Below are 12,741 nucleotides of genomic sequence, written 5' to 3'. Positions count from 1 at the left end.
TGTCGGCCTCGTCTGAGGAGAGGGATGTATCAGAGTGTACTTTTTAACCAATTCTTCTAAAAATCAACAGGGAAGGGGCTGTGACACGTGGCGGGCAGCTGCCCAAGCGCCTCAGCTGCTCGAAAGCTCTTGAGTCTGCAGATTTTTTTTTTTTTTTCCTAGGAAATCAGAATTATGAAATGTGAGCATTTCCTTCCCCACCCACTATCAGATGATGCGTCTTTCCCCACCGCATAAATTGGGCCGATATCGAAAAAGGGTCAGAGATGTCACAAAGCGAAGGTGCCGTCGGCACCTACAAGAAATGGGATTTCGACGCGAGGATGGAGGTGGAGAAGCAAGACCGGAGGAAAGTGCCTAAAGGAGGTATCGGGGTGAGGGAGCGGCTTTGGGGATCCAGAGACACGAAACTGGAGAGTTTCAGATCTTTAAACCGGTCTTTTGCCGAAATTATAGCCAAGTTTTGAGGCCTGGTTCCTCTGTCGGTTCACAATTTAGGAAAAAGAGGTTTCAGCGTGGAGAAAAAGGTGGTGGAGCCACTTGAAAGGTGGTTTTTGGGGGGGATATCTCCTCTTTGTGCTTTTCTTTCAGAAAATATCTGCTGGGGGGGGGAGTTATTCGGGGTCACCTCACCCCATTTCACCCCCCTCAGTGCTGTCCCTTCTAGCCTTTTCTCCAGAGAGAGCCATCACGCTGCTGTACGTGCTTCTGGCCCTCGCCTTCGTGCTCTTCACGACTCTCGCCATCGTGAATCTCCAGAGAGGTGAGTCCGCCGCGTGCCTCTTGCTCCGATCACTCCCGCTCAGCACGGGGTGGGCACAATTTGGGGGAAAACACCAGCGAATGGAGCAAAAACTGGCTCGAGTTAGGACTGAAGGCCTTTTTGCAGACCGTGAACTCTCCGGGGTGGTATGCAGAGTGAAGACGAGCCCTCTTTTCTCCTCCCCCAGTATCTGCAGCGTGGGAGGCATTGGAACAAGCCCGGACGCGGAGCGAGAACAGCCACGCGACAGCGTGGCACAACCTCTCGGAGGTCCAGCACGCCCTCGGTACGACACCTCGCCCCAAAATGGCTCCCTGGCACCCGCTGCATCCTCAATATCCGCACGGATTTCCCCCCTCCCAGCACTTCCCAGGACGCTTCTTCCAGCAAAAACTGAACTGAAGCCACTTTCCATCAGGATAGAGACAGTTGGGACTTGTTCTGAGGTTTCTCTTCTTTTCCTCTTAGATCAACAGCTGTCTGCCGAGCTCGAGGTGATTCACAGCCGACTTCTGAACGGTACGCCAAGGAAAAGGCATTTTTTTTGGGAAATATGGGCAGAATCCCGAATACCAGGCGCAGGCAGCATCGAAACGGGGTCAAAAGCGGAGTTTTTCCTCCTTCCAGTGTCGCGAGAAGTGGAGAACGCGCGGTGGAAGATGACGCAGTGCAAAGCAGGGTGCGGGAAGGAGCTGTCGGATCGCGTCCGTGTCCTGGGTGAGAGCCTGATTTCGATGGAAAATTGTTCAATTTGGTCTTTCTCCTCGATTCCTAAACCACGTGGTATTGGGTAGATGCTTCAGAGATTCCTAAAATGCGCACAGGGAGCGCACACAGCCGATCTTAATGAGCCTGAGATATCATGAAGTAGAGTATTAACAGAAAAAAGGCTTTCTCAGCCCATCGGCAAGCGCAATAAAAAGCCCGTTCGACAAAAGCTTCGAGGTTTCACTGCCTGAAGTTTAGGGAACGGTAACTCGCACCAGGAAAACACGCAACGAAAGTCACGGTGTAAACCGGGACAGAAAGGAAAAAGGGGAAAGGAGATAAAATCCGGGTTTTTCAGGTTTTTGCGACAGCTAAATTACCTTTTCTTCTCTCCCCCGGCAGAGGAAAGGGACACGCTGGAGCCAGTGCTGCGGCAGCTGGCGGAGGTGAAGCAGGAGCAGAGCCGCGCGTCGGCACTTCTTGATGCGGCGTTGGAGGGGACACGCAACCTCTCAGGTGAGGGGTAGCAGTCAGGCTCAGCCGGTGGGCGTCCCTTTGCCCTTGCCCATGCTTTCTCCTCCTTTTTTTCCCCCGTTTCCCCATAGAAATTCTCTGCACGAGTTGTCCTGCCGGCTGGCAGCAGTTCGCCAAAACCTGCTATTTCTTCTCCGACACCACCAAACCCTGGCCGAGCGCTGCAGACTTCTGCGCCGGCTTCAACGCCCACCTGGCCGTCATCGACAGCGAGCAGGAGAACGTAAGCTGGGAAATCCTGTAAAAAGTGAAAAAAACCCCAGATTTTGTGAGTTTAGGGGAATATCAGACTCCAACCCCACCAATGGAAAGCTGGAGGTTAAGCATGGGCGACTCAAGGCTGCCTTGCAGCGAGCGGAAAACGCAACCTATTGAGGTTCCTGCTTGGTTCTGAAGTAATTTGGCAAAATTGCATGAATCTGTCCCCAGAATGGCTGGCGTGGTTGAAGGGGTTGTTTGGGAAAAAGCAGGGGGGATGCCACCGTGCCTCAGCGGTGATCCCTCCTCGCTGTCATGTAGGAATGATAGAAATTGTTTAGAAATTATTAAAGTCGTTGAGAAATTACAGAATTACAGAACGAGCTACAGAAATAGAACCTAAACTGGGCAGAGATTGGCTTTTCCACCTCAATTTAGACAATCCCCACCTCCTTTCTTTGGGCTGCTTTCACCGGCCCAAATTTTCCAGCTTTTTTTAAAGCTTCTCCCTCCAAGTCTTCTACATCTCAATGCCTTTTTTTCCATTTCCGATGGGAAACATTGCATTTTTTTGGTCATGCTGGTGGCACGTCACAGCTCGCCCCTCAAGGGACGGGCTCCCTGACGTCACCGACTGCCGGCGCTGGCCTCGGCGCCACTGAATCCCTTTGCTGTCACCTTCCACTTCCCCTCCCGACACTTCTTTCTTTCTTTTTTTTCTTCCTTTCCCTGCTTTGTTTGCAGAAATTTCTGGCAAATCACATCATGGGCAATCGGGTGTTCTGGCTGGGCCTGACCGACGCGCACAAAGAAGGCGACTGGCAGTGGGTGGACGGCCGCTCCCTCTCTCTCACGTACGTTTTTAGCCTCATCGGAGGGTAAATTGCGCCCCTAAAAATCAGCTCTGTTCTCCCTCGCCCCCTTTTTTGCTCAAAATAAGGCACCACACCCTCATTAGCGCAGTCGTCCGCTCTGGTTTAGTGCTTAAAAAGCACAGAAAGAAGTTTCATACTCCCGCGGCACCTGAAAATCCTGGGTGGAGGGAAAGGGAAGAGGAGCTGCCACTGCAGGCCTGATTTTGGCTTTTTTCTCCCAATTTCGCTGTGGTTTTCGGGTGGAAAACCCAGCTGGGGATGTGCAAGGAGCTGCAGCGCCTGTGCAGTTCCCCTGTGAGCTCGGTTGGTTCCCGACCGAGTCCCCACACCCTGAGTTGAAGGGGTTATTTCTAACAGATCTCCTAATTCTTGGGATTTTGGGAAAAGCACCGCGATTAAAACGGAGCTGTTTTCCCCCGTTAAACAAGGGGGAAATGGGAAAAAAAAATCACTGATATTGCATTGTGGCATTAAATGGGGGGGGAAGTTTTTTTTGGGGGCCGTTGCCCTCCCCGGGAGATGCTGTGGGGCCAGTGTGCTCTCTGCCTGACTCCCCCCTAGTTAAAAGAAAACCCCTAGAACTGAATGAGTTCCCAAACGGGGAGTTTTCCACCCAAAGCAGTGTGCTCCGCCCTCCCAGGTTCTGGAACAGCGGAGAACCCAACAACGTGGGCCACCACGGCGAGGACTGTGTCACCATCTACTCCAGCGGCCACTGGAACGACGCTACCTGTTCCAACAGCGAGGCCTGGATCTGCGAGCGCAGCTGCTAACGGTTTCCCCCACGCCTCCTGCTCACCTCCCCGCAGCTTAAAAATGGGGGAAAACCAGTAAAAATCCAGCGTAACCAAGCGCAGGCTGATAACAAGAGGGTCTGGGGAAAACAGGCATCCAAAAATGGGGACCCCGCATCCCAAAAGCGGTGGGCGCAGCGCTGTGGCGGAGGGTGTAAGGGGGTCAACTCTTCGGGGGAGGGCATTTAGAGATTTTTGGGGCGTTTGTTAATATTTCGTGGGCCGTTTACCTGCTGTGCTGCGGCTCGATGTATCGCTTGCTGGTTAATCAGGAAAAAAAAAAAAAGAATAAATAAAGCGCTACGATTACGATTCGAACCCAACCCACAGAAATCGAGCTGACGCGGTGCTGAGGAGGGTCGGTACGCACCTTTTTTCCCAGGGTTTAGGTAAGAAATGCCCCCAAAAAGGGAAGAGAGACCAGCGAAGACGGCATGCCAGCGTGTTTTCAGGGCGTGTATGCAAATCCCCCGACTCGTGGGTGCCGAAGCGAGACGCCTGCTCTGCCGAAAGGCCGCACCGCTGGATTCCCCTCCCGGCACGGACCGCCGCTCCGGTGAAGAGCTGGGATTTTCCCTGCATGGTTCTTAACACCCGTAGGTGCCACTGTGGCAGTTTTATCTGTAATCCCTGAAAAAAACCCAAAGCCAAGTGGAAGCTTGTGGGATGCTGGACTTCTCGATGCCGGAGGGGGACTCACTCAGACTCCTGTGTCGAACAGCGAGGAGTTAACTCAAGGGTGTGGTTCGACATGAACAACCAACTTTGCTTATCTTAGCAGAATTTAATGGGTGGTGATTCAACCAACTCCGTGGCACACGGGGTGAGGCGGAGGCCAAACAGCCAGATGCTTCAGTTAAAGAACGAAAGACCCCGTAAGACCAGACCAAGCTCCCCGAGGAAGCACCGAACCTCTCAGTCCGGCTTCCGACACCACGACGTGCTGCGCCAAGACCCGACTGACGTGTGGTGATTGACTTCATCCCATTTCGCCAAGACCCACTGAAGGTTTTTTCGAAGGTGTAAAATCAGCACTCGCAAACCCTCCTTTGGAGGAGCTGTCGAAAGAAAACCTCACCTGACGGACAGGCCGAAGGGCCTCAACCTCTCTACCCCCACAAGAAGGGATGACTTTTTGGTAAGAGTCTCACCTTTGATATTGTCGGATGCATCCGAGGGAAAATATTATGAACTAAAGTGCTGAACTATTCACTCGAGCTCAATTTTTGTAGATAAATTTGGGATTACTGTTGATAAATGCACCATGATAGCCATTGCTTGAATAAATTACCCGTTCTTTCAATGTGGCAAAACTGTCTCAGTCCCTGGGAGGGCTCCGGCAGGTGAACGTTGACTCTGATAAGTGGCTACGTACCGAATCCATTAGACATCAACCGTTGAACAAGTCTGGGACTAGGAGTGGATCCAGCTGCGCCTAGGCTCCGCTCCCGGAGGAGTTTAGAAAGCAAGGGGGTCCACTCTGAACCTTGTGACTCAACGGGAGGACTTTCCCCCCTCCTCGCCACTTACCAGACTCCTTGAAACCATTTAACGCGACACAGCTGCCTTCAAATTCCCGCCGGGAGCAGAGCTCTCACGGCATCACCGTCTCTCCCCCCCAAAACCGACTCATCATCCCCAAATTCACCAGATCCCACAGTCCACCGAAAAGGTGTATTTTTTTGTTTTGTTTTGTTTTGTTTTTTTTGCATGGCGAAGAGTGCAGTCTCACCGTTGTTTCGCCGCCCATTTGCATGTCACTGCTGCCCCGGCACGGAGAAGGAACTGAAACCTCAGGGCTGAACCGCCAGCCAAAATGGGGTGCTGGAGGCGGCAAGGGGTGTGCCGGGGTGTGCGCCGAGGGGTTTAGCTCCTCGCCGGGCGCCTGCGCGGCTACTTTCCCTGGTAAAACATGGCCCGGCAAGAGACTTACGGCAACTGGTTGGGTCCACCGCCGGCGCCCACCAAGCGGCTGGTGAGACAAGCAGGTAAAATTGGGGAGAACGCCCTCTCTGTGTCCTTGATGTGTCCTTGGCAAGTGTTTTTGGGGCTGGCGGGTGCCTTGGTGAAGAGCGGCAGCATCCAAGTACGCTGGCGGGGCACTGCTGTGGTACGGAGCAGGGCCTTTGGGATGCTCAGAGTCGTGCGGGTCCCGCCCTTCGCTCAGGAGTCCCTAAATCTCCAGATTTTGCCCCAATTTCAGGTGTAAACTCCTCACCGGGCCTTAAAAAAGCATCGGCAACTTCCTTGCTGGTGGCAACGAGGTTAGAAGAAGCGCCGGCAGCGGTTTTGAGGATCCTCCCCTCCCCTTATCAATGCTCTTTTTCTTCTCTTTTCTTGGCAGGAATTTACTCCGTTGCTGGGAATACAGCAGCCGTGGGTGACTTCAGACCAGGTAAATCATCATTTTTTCACCTTTTCAGGCTTTTTTGTAGTGCAGATGGAAAGCAGAACTGCTGTAGGTGGCTCCCTGAGGCCGAACTGGACTTGTTTTTCAGCTCGGTTGGTCAAATGTGACTTGCTATACGCGGCATTTCTCGCCGCATTTGGTTCCTCCTGTCAAACGGGATCAAATTGCCCCAAAAATATCCTGAAAATCCACCCAGGATGGGAGGGGGGGGAATCGAGGGGGAATTGATCGCTCCATCCTCACTCTCAGAGCCGGCGTTTGCACCTTTGCGGGCTCAAATTCACCCCCTCCCACCACGGAGAGCTGCAGACTTCGGCAGAATTGCTTAGATTTGCAGCTGAGGGGAGAACCTGGCTCCGAAAGAGCGGAGTGACGCTGTAAAACTCTGTAAAACCAATAAAATCAATATATATTGAGAAGAGGGTGTAAAAACCTTGCTGGAGGTGCTGTGGATTTGCTAAAGGTGAAGGGAAATTGCGTTTTTCATGCTTGCTGAAGGACTGAGGTGATTGTTCATGTCTGAGATTCCCAGTTGGTGTAAAAACTCTGTTTTTCACCCGTTTTTGCCTCTCGTGTAGCGTCCCCGGACAGCTTCGAGGACGATTACGACGACGTGTCCCTGTCGGAGTCAGATCGTGGCCGCCAGCTGCCGGTGGCCAAGGAAGATCTGCAGAGCCAGAGGAGCAAAGCAGGCACAGGTAGCACCCACCTCCTCTCTCCACGTTGTCTGTGCGGTTGAGGACCTCCGTGGGGTGGGGTTTTGACCTAAAACACCCCAAAACCATCACCCAGTGACTCTTTCCTTCCTCCCAACAGGGGTTTACATCCTCGCAGGGAAACCGGCGTCTCCAAACCCTTCCCAAAAGGGTGAGTCGTTCTTGACCGATGCTGCTATCCCACACCGGAAAGCTTGGCTGGATCCAGACCCAGGAAGCTGGGATTCCTCCCCGATTCCCCCCACGCTGCCCTGCAGGTGACCCAGAGTCCAGCGGTGGCAGGGGACGGAGCCGCAGGATGGCATCGGTCACCGTCCTCTACGTCCTGGTAGCGCTGAGCTTCGCCGCGTGGGTGCTGTTCTTCACGCTGGCCATGATGAAGCGTGAGTGTCTCCGGAAGGATCCCAGATGGGCCGGGAAGCAACTGGTTTGGTTAAAACACCCCCCCCCAAAAAAATTCACATTTTCACTGTTAAGAATAACATGTGGCTTGTCCACACCGTGCTTTAAGCGTCCCTCTGGGGCTAAAACCCAACCGTCGCCACATCTTGGTTTGAATTCCACCCCAGTTCGTGATTTTTTTGGGTTTTCTCACCAAATCGCCTCCAGGGTGCTACGTCTGGGCGCTGCCTCCTTCTGCCCGCCTCGATGGCGCTCCCCGTTTGCTACAGGGTGTAAACCCGGAGTAAATCTGTTCTGGAATTCCCCACGCCACTCAGAAAAAGCTGTAAATTGGGAAAATTTTGAATCCGCTCTGAAATTCCCCACTCGGCCCAAAAAAGCTGTAAATCCGGGAGATTTATTATGCCAGTGGGGATTCCTTGGTATGATCCAACTGGGCTTTTTTTTCTTCATTTTCATTTCAGAGGTGGAAATCATGGCAGAGTTAGAGCTCTTGAAGTCAAACTACTCGGAGAATCACATCAATGGTAGGTCCTCGGCCTCCCGTCCCCACGGTGAAGTTGAACGGCCGATGGGAGACACCAATTTTTAGAGCGTTTCGCTCTTTTCTGGCACCGGTTTTTGCCACCTGCTGTAAATTAAGGAAAAATTTAATTGTTGTTTTTTCCGAGCGGCTCCTGGTTCTGCTCCAACTCTTAGCGAAGCGACACTGACTTTGACCGACTTATTTCTGATTTCCACTGGGAATTACACCAGGGTAACGGTGTAGATCGGGCACTGACTACACTCGTGCCCCGATACCAAAGGAATTAGCCCCAGAAGGGTGGATATAGGAGCAAATCAGCCCTTGGGATACTGCGGGATTTATGCTGGTTGCAGATTGGGATCTTGCCAGGTGGGAAATCCATCCTGTTATCTCTGTGGCAGGTTGTGGGAAGGGGAGAAATCCTCCGGAAAATTCTGCAAAAGTCAAATATAATGAGCCGAATCCTTAACTTCTGCCAAATGAGCAATTAATTAAATTATATTCTGGGTGATATTGCAGCAAAATGTCACCCAAAGAGGGAAAAAAACCATGCAGCAAAGCTGGCGGCCGGTGACAGCAGAGATTTTTCAACCCTGATTGAGATATCTACATGTGAAAAAGTAACAAATCCAGAGGGAAAGAGCTCGGGATTTGGGCAAAATGAAGGGGGGAAAGGAGGAAAAAGTGGGGGGCATGGGGCTGGCGGCGGCTGCTCACCTTGCTGCGCTCCCCAGTGCGGCAGGAGCTGTCGGAGACCCAACGGAAACAGATGCGGATGCAGAGCGGGATGCACAAATACTATGAGGAGTTGCAGGACATCACAGGTAAAGCCACCGTCTCTGTCTTGACGCCCTCTCATCGTTGTGGGCCAGGAGAGAAACCCCCCTTGGTTTTAAGCCCAGAAAGACCACAGCGGTCTCAGGGATGGAAAATTTGGGTGATTTATGGCCATTTTGAGACGTCATCCTGCTGGTGGTAGAGAAAACCTGATTTTCGCCTGGGTTTTGGGGGGGTTTCTCATCTTCCCAGCGCTGATCTGCAGATCCATCCTGGACAACAAGAAGTGCTCGGCCGGTTGGAAGATCTTCGAGAAGAGCTGCTACTCCTTCTCGACGGAGATGATGAGCTGGGCGGACGCGAAGGAGAGCTGTGCCGACCAAGGCGCTCACCTGGTCATCGTCAACTCGGAGCTGGAGCAGGTCAGGCGGACGCTCGCGAGGGAAAAATAACCAGTTTCTCATCTAACAGCGCCCCAAAATACCCATTTTCTCGGAGAATCCCCACTCTGGCAAACACAGCAACTCCAAAACCTCTTTTTTCGGGCTCAGATTAGCCAAGACTGGCTGTGGAGCTCTGAGTTATTTAGCAACGGAGAGAAGTGACGATGGCCAAGCCGCGTTCAGTCAACTATGACTTCCCGTTTTTAGGAAAAAGTGCTAAAAATGGAGCAAAAAAGGTCAACATCTCCTTTCCGGAGTGCCGTGTGCGCGTTTTGCTTTAATACCCCCAAATCGTTCACTCTTTACGAAAAAACGCTGCTGAGGTATCACGGTGATGACCTCATCTTCTTCGCCAAACACCTCGAGATGCTCCCTCATCCCCAGATTCTTGCTTTTGGGGCTGTTTTAACCAATTCTGCTTTTCTAGGAGTTTCTGAAGGACAACATTAACAGCAGCAGAACGTACTGGCTGGGAGTGACGGATCAGCTGGAAGAAGGCATCTGGGTCTGGACTAATGGCGAACGTACAAGCATCAGGTAAAAATTCCCCCGAGGGATTTCCTGAAACCAGAAAATAATCAGAAAATAATTGGAAAAAGGCGGAGCTGACCCACCGAAACTTCATTTTCTGGTCGTTTTCGAGAAGTCAAAGGGTTTGCAGTGGAAAAATGGTGTTATCAGAGCGTTTTCTTGCCGGTGGTAAAAAAAAAAAAAGGAGATTTTAGCGGTCTCCTTGCCTCAAAAATACAAATTTTAGTTCTTCTGCTCTGCTGCCGTGGCGCTCGTTTTTAATACTTTATTATTTTCCCTTTTCTGCTGCTTTTCCTCCTTCTTTCTCCAGCTACTTCAACACGTGGAAGGAGAACAAAGACAAGGACCAGAAAGACTGCGGCAGCATCGGGCCTGGCGGCATCTGGCATGATGACCGATGCTCCCGCTCCAACCACTGGATTTGCGAAAAGTCCTGGAACTGCTGACTTCGACGTGATTTTTTTCTTTTCCTGTTTCCGCATAATTTTTCAACATGTTTCCACCCCCCCCCCTCAAAAAAAAAAAAGGTGTATTTTAAAATTCCCATCTTGGGAGCTGGACGAACTCTGGGGGGCACCAGGACACCTTGATGGCTCCACACTCCCATTTTTTTACCTATTAATGACGTGAAAATCCCTAAAAAAATTCCTTAAAATCCCTGTGACCCCCAACCTTGCAAGCCTGACCCCCAAACCGTGAAAAAAGGGATTTGCACTTAAAATAAACCCTGCCAAAAGGATAAAACTCCGCTCACCAGCGCAAAAATGGTCCCGTTCCTCAGCGCCGCTGAATTTCTCCTTTCCCCCCGCAACGCCGCCGCCGTTTCTGCCGAACTCTCAGAAAAGACAATTTCGGTAAAATCCAGGGTTTTTTTTCCCTATTTTCAGACTTTTTTTCCGCATTTTCAGACTCTTTTCCATATTTATCCTCCCCTCCCCCAGGCGCCAGCCCCTGTCTCTGTCCGGCTGTGGCCCCACAGCCAAAAAAAAACCCCCAAACCCAATTCTGCTAATTTATACATCTCTTAATTCAGCACGTTATCACCCAATAAATCTTCATATTTTTCTCCTGAGAAAAGCAGTGTGCACTGTTCGGTCTTTTTCACCCCGAATAAATAAAAACACCCTGCGATATCCACCCCGGCAGCTGGAAATTCCAGGAATTGAAGGAATCCTCTTAAAACCAGGGCATGATCGTAACGCTCATTTTTTTTAAAGGATTATAAGCTAAAAAATGGTTGTTTTTTGGGGGAATTTATACCATATCGATCAGTGGAAACGCAATGATTTGTTACGAGTTAACGAAATTCCCTTTCTGGGTTGAAAATTAACTGTGAGAGCTCTGTTCCACCCCCCCCCAAAAAAAATCAGGACATTTGAGCTGGGCTTGAGAAATTCACTGTAAAAAAAAAAAAAAAATCGATAAAAAAAGGCCCCGTGGCAGAAAGCGAAACTGGTTTTAGGTTGGTTTTGGACATTTTTCGATAACCACAAAAAATATCGACCAGTGGCAGAGCTGACGGGTCTGCCCTCGATAAAAAATTGTTAATTTAGCCAAAATGCCCATTTCTAGCAGGGAAAGGGGCTGGGAGGGGGGCAGTGCCTGTCTGTGTGGGGTTCAGCGGAGCAGTTGGCTCTGGTGGCAGAGACTGGGGGTCACTGGGAGGGCTCTGGGAACACTGGGGAAGTAGGCTGGGGGCTGCTGGAAGGGTGCTGGGAGTGTGGGCTGTGGGTTACTGGCAGCTCTAGGGCTGAGGAGGGTATGGGGGACACTGGAAGCACTGGGCTAGGAGGCACTTGGGAGGGCACCGGGAGGCTAATGGGAGCACTGGGGGTACTGGGCAAACAGTAGGAGCAGTGGGAGCATGGAGACAGCCCCAGTCCCCAGTATTGGGGGGTACTGGGAGGGGGCACTGAGCAGGGAGACAGCCCAGTCCCAGCACTGGGAGGCTAACTGGGAGCACTAGGCAGGGAGATGGCCCAGTCCCAGCAGTGTGGGGGTACTGGGAGGGCACTGGGGCACAGACCCAGCCCAGTTCCAGCACTGGGGGGGTACTGAGAGGGCACTGGGGCACAGATACAGCCCAGTTCCAGCACTGGGGGGGATACTGGGAGGGCACTGGGGCACAGACACAGCCCAGTTCCAGCCACGTGGGGGGATACTGGGAGGGCACTGGGGCACAGAACACAGCCCAGTTCCAGCACCAGATGGCTACTGGGAGGGGCACTGGGGCACAGACACAGCCCAGTTCCAGCACTAGGTGGGTACTGGGAGGGCACTGGGGCACAGACACAGCCCAGTCCCAGCACTGGGGGGGTACTGTGGAGGGCACTGGGGCACAGATACAGCCCAGTTCCATTACCAGGTGGGTACTGGGGCACAGATACAGCCCAGTTCCAGCACTAGGTGGGTACTGGGAGGGCACTGGGGCACAGACACAGCCCAGTCCCAGCACTGGGGGGTACTGGGAGGGCACTGGAGGTGCCGGGTGGTCTGGGCCCCCCCCCCCCCCCCAGCTGCCATTCCTCCTCACCTCTCCTCAGGAGCCTCCTCAGCCTCCCTCGACGCCCCATTGGCTGAGCCATGCTGCCCATCTCAGCTCACAGCCAACCGCTGCCGTCTCTGTGCTCTGGGGGGCGGGTTTTTGCCTCAGCACCGCCTCTCATGGCCACCACTGCCCATTGGCTGGCGCAGCCGCCATTCACCCCACCCCACCGCACGATAGGACCCCCTTTCTCCCGCCTCCTGGCACCACCCAGCTCCTCCCTCACACCAATCAGGCACGTCAGCACCATTGGCTGTCAGCCCCTGTCAATCAAGAGCTAGCAGGAAGCTAACTGGCCTCTGGGGGAGGCGGGGCTTGACTGGCTCAAGACCCCAACCTCTCCCATCTCTGCGTCTTTGTGGTAGGTGGGGAGGCCACGCCCCCCCTGTGGATTGGACCCAGGCCCCGCCCCCCCAACCACATTCAGCCCCACCCCTCGGGGCCAAGCCACGTGCCTTTAATCAGCTTTTTTCAACCCAAAAAAAACCCCCGGAGCCATGGGAGAAGGCTGGGAATGGA

At 52.7% G+C, this 12,741-nt stretch overlaps 2 protein-coding genes and 1 long non-coding RNA gene across 4 annotated transcripts; 2 read left to right on the top strand and 1 right to left on the bottom strand.

Annotated features, from left to right (window-relative positions):
* Positions 1–249: 249 nt before the first annotated feature.
* LOC142360366 (C-type lectin domain family 4 member G-like) lies at positions 250–5,175 on the top strand. 2 transcript variants are annotated; one of them, XM_075412542.1, is made up of 9 exons: positions 250–366; positions 668–763; positions 951–1,049; positions 1,232–1,282; positions 1,391–1,480; positions 1,874–1,987; positions 2,077–2,228; positions 2,948–3,057; positions 3,719–5,175. In XM_075412542.1, the coding sequence occupies exons 1-9, from the start codon at positions 267–269 to the stop codon at positions 3,849–3,851; spliced, it is 945 nt and encodes a 314-aa protein (XP_075268657.1). In that variant the 5' UTR covers positions 250–266; the 3' UTR covers positions 3,852–5,175. The 2 variants fall into 2 exon arrangements, with proteins under 2 accessions (XP_075268657.1, XP_075268656.1); XM_075412541.1 differs by having other exon boundaries at positions 653–763.
* Positions 5,176–5,590: 415 nt separating this feature from the next.
* Positions 5,591–10,506, bottom strand: LOC142360367 (uncharacterized). The gene is made up of 3 exons (XR_012762985.1): positions 10,432–10,506; positions 8,644–9,707; positions 5,591–8,031 (listed from the first exon to the last, which is right to left on the bottom strand). It is a non-coding gene; the product is annotated as an uncharacterized LOC142360367 (long non-coding RNA).
* On the top strand, positions 5,772–10,441 carry LOC104332202 (CD209 antigen-like protein A). The gene is made up of 10 exons (XM_009937600.2): positions 5,772–5,860; positions 6,217–6,267; positions 6,861–6,980; positions 7,099–7,149; positions 7,256–7,381; positions 7,865–7,927; positions 8,661–8,750; positions 8,956–9,125; positions 9,574–9,683; positions 9,988–10,441. The coding sequence occupies exons 1-10, from the start codon at positions 5,785–5,787 to the stop codon at positions 10,121–10,123; spliced, it is 993 nt and encodes a 330-aa protein (XP_009935902.2). The 5' UTR covers positions 5,772–5,784; the 3' UTR covers positions 10,124–10,441.
* Positions 10,507–12,741: the final 2,235 nt, after the last annotated feature.

This window comes from Opisthocomus hoazin, unplaced genomic scaffold, assembly GCF_030867145.1.
Source record: "Opisthocomus hoazin isolate bOpiHoa1 unplaced genomic scaffold, bOpiHoa1.hap1 HAP1_SCAFFOLD_283, whole genome shotgun sequence".
NCBI lineage: Eukaryota > Metazoa > Chordata > Aves > Opisthocomiformes > Opisthocomidae > Opisthocomus > Opisthocomus hoazin.
Note: the sequence above shows the minus strand (reverse complement) of the source record. Positions and strands in the feature narration are given on the sequence as shown.

Coding starts and splice junctions, on each gene's coding strand:
- LOC142360366 (XM_075412541.1), top strand. CDS start 267: ATGTCACAAAGCGAAGGTGCCGTCGGCACCTACAAGAAATGGGATTTC. Junction 1,481..1,873: donor GGATCGCGTCCGTGTCCTGG/GTGAGAGCCTGA, acceptor CTCCCCCGGCAG/AGGAAAGGGACACGCTGGAG. Junction 3,058..3,718: donor GGCCGCTCCCTCTCTCTCAC/GTACGTTTTTAG, acceptor CCGCCCTCCCAG/GTTCTGGAACAGCGGAGAAC.
- LOC104332202 (XM_009937600.2), top strand. CDS start 5,785: ATGGCCCGGCAAGAGACTTACGGCAACTGGTTGGGTCCACCGCCGGCG. Junction 5,861..6,216: donor GCGGCTGGTGAGACAAGCAG/GTAAAATTGGGG, acceptor TTTTCTTGGCAG/GAATTTACTCCGTTGCTGGG. Junction 7,382..7,864: donor CACGCTGGCCATGATGAAGC/GTGAGTGTCTCC, acceptor TTTTCATTTCAG/AGGTGGAAATCATGGCAGAG.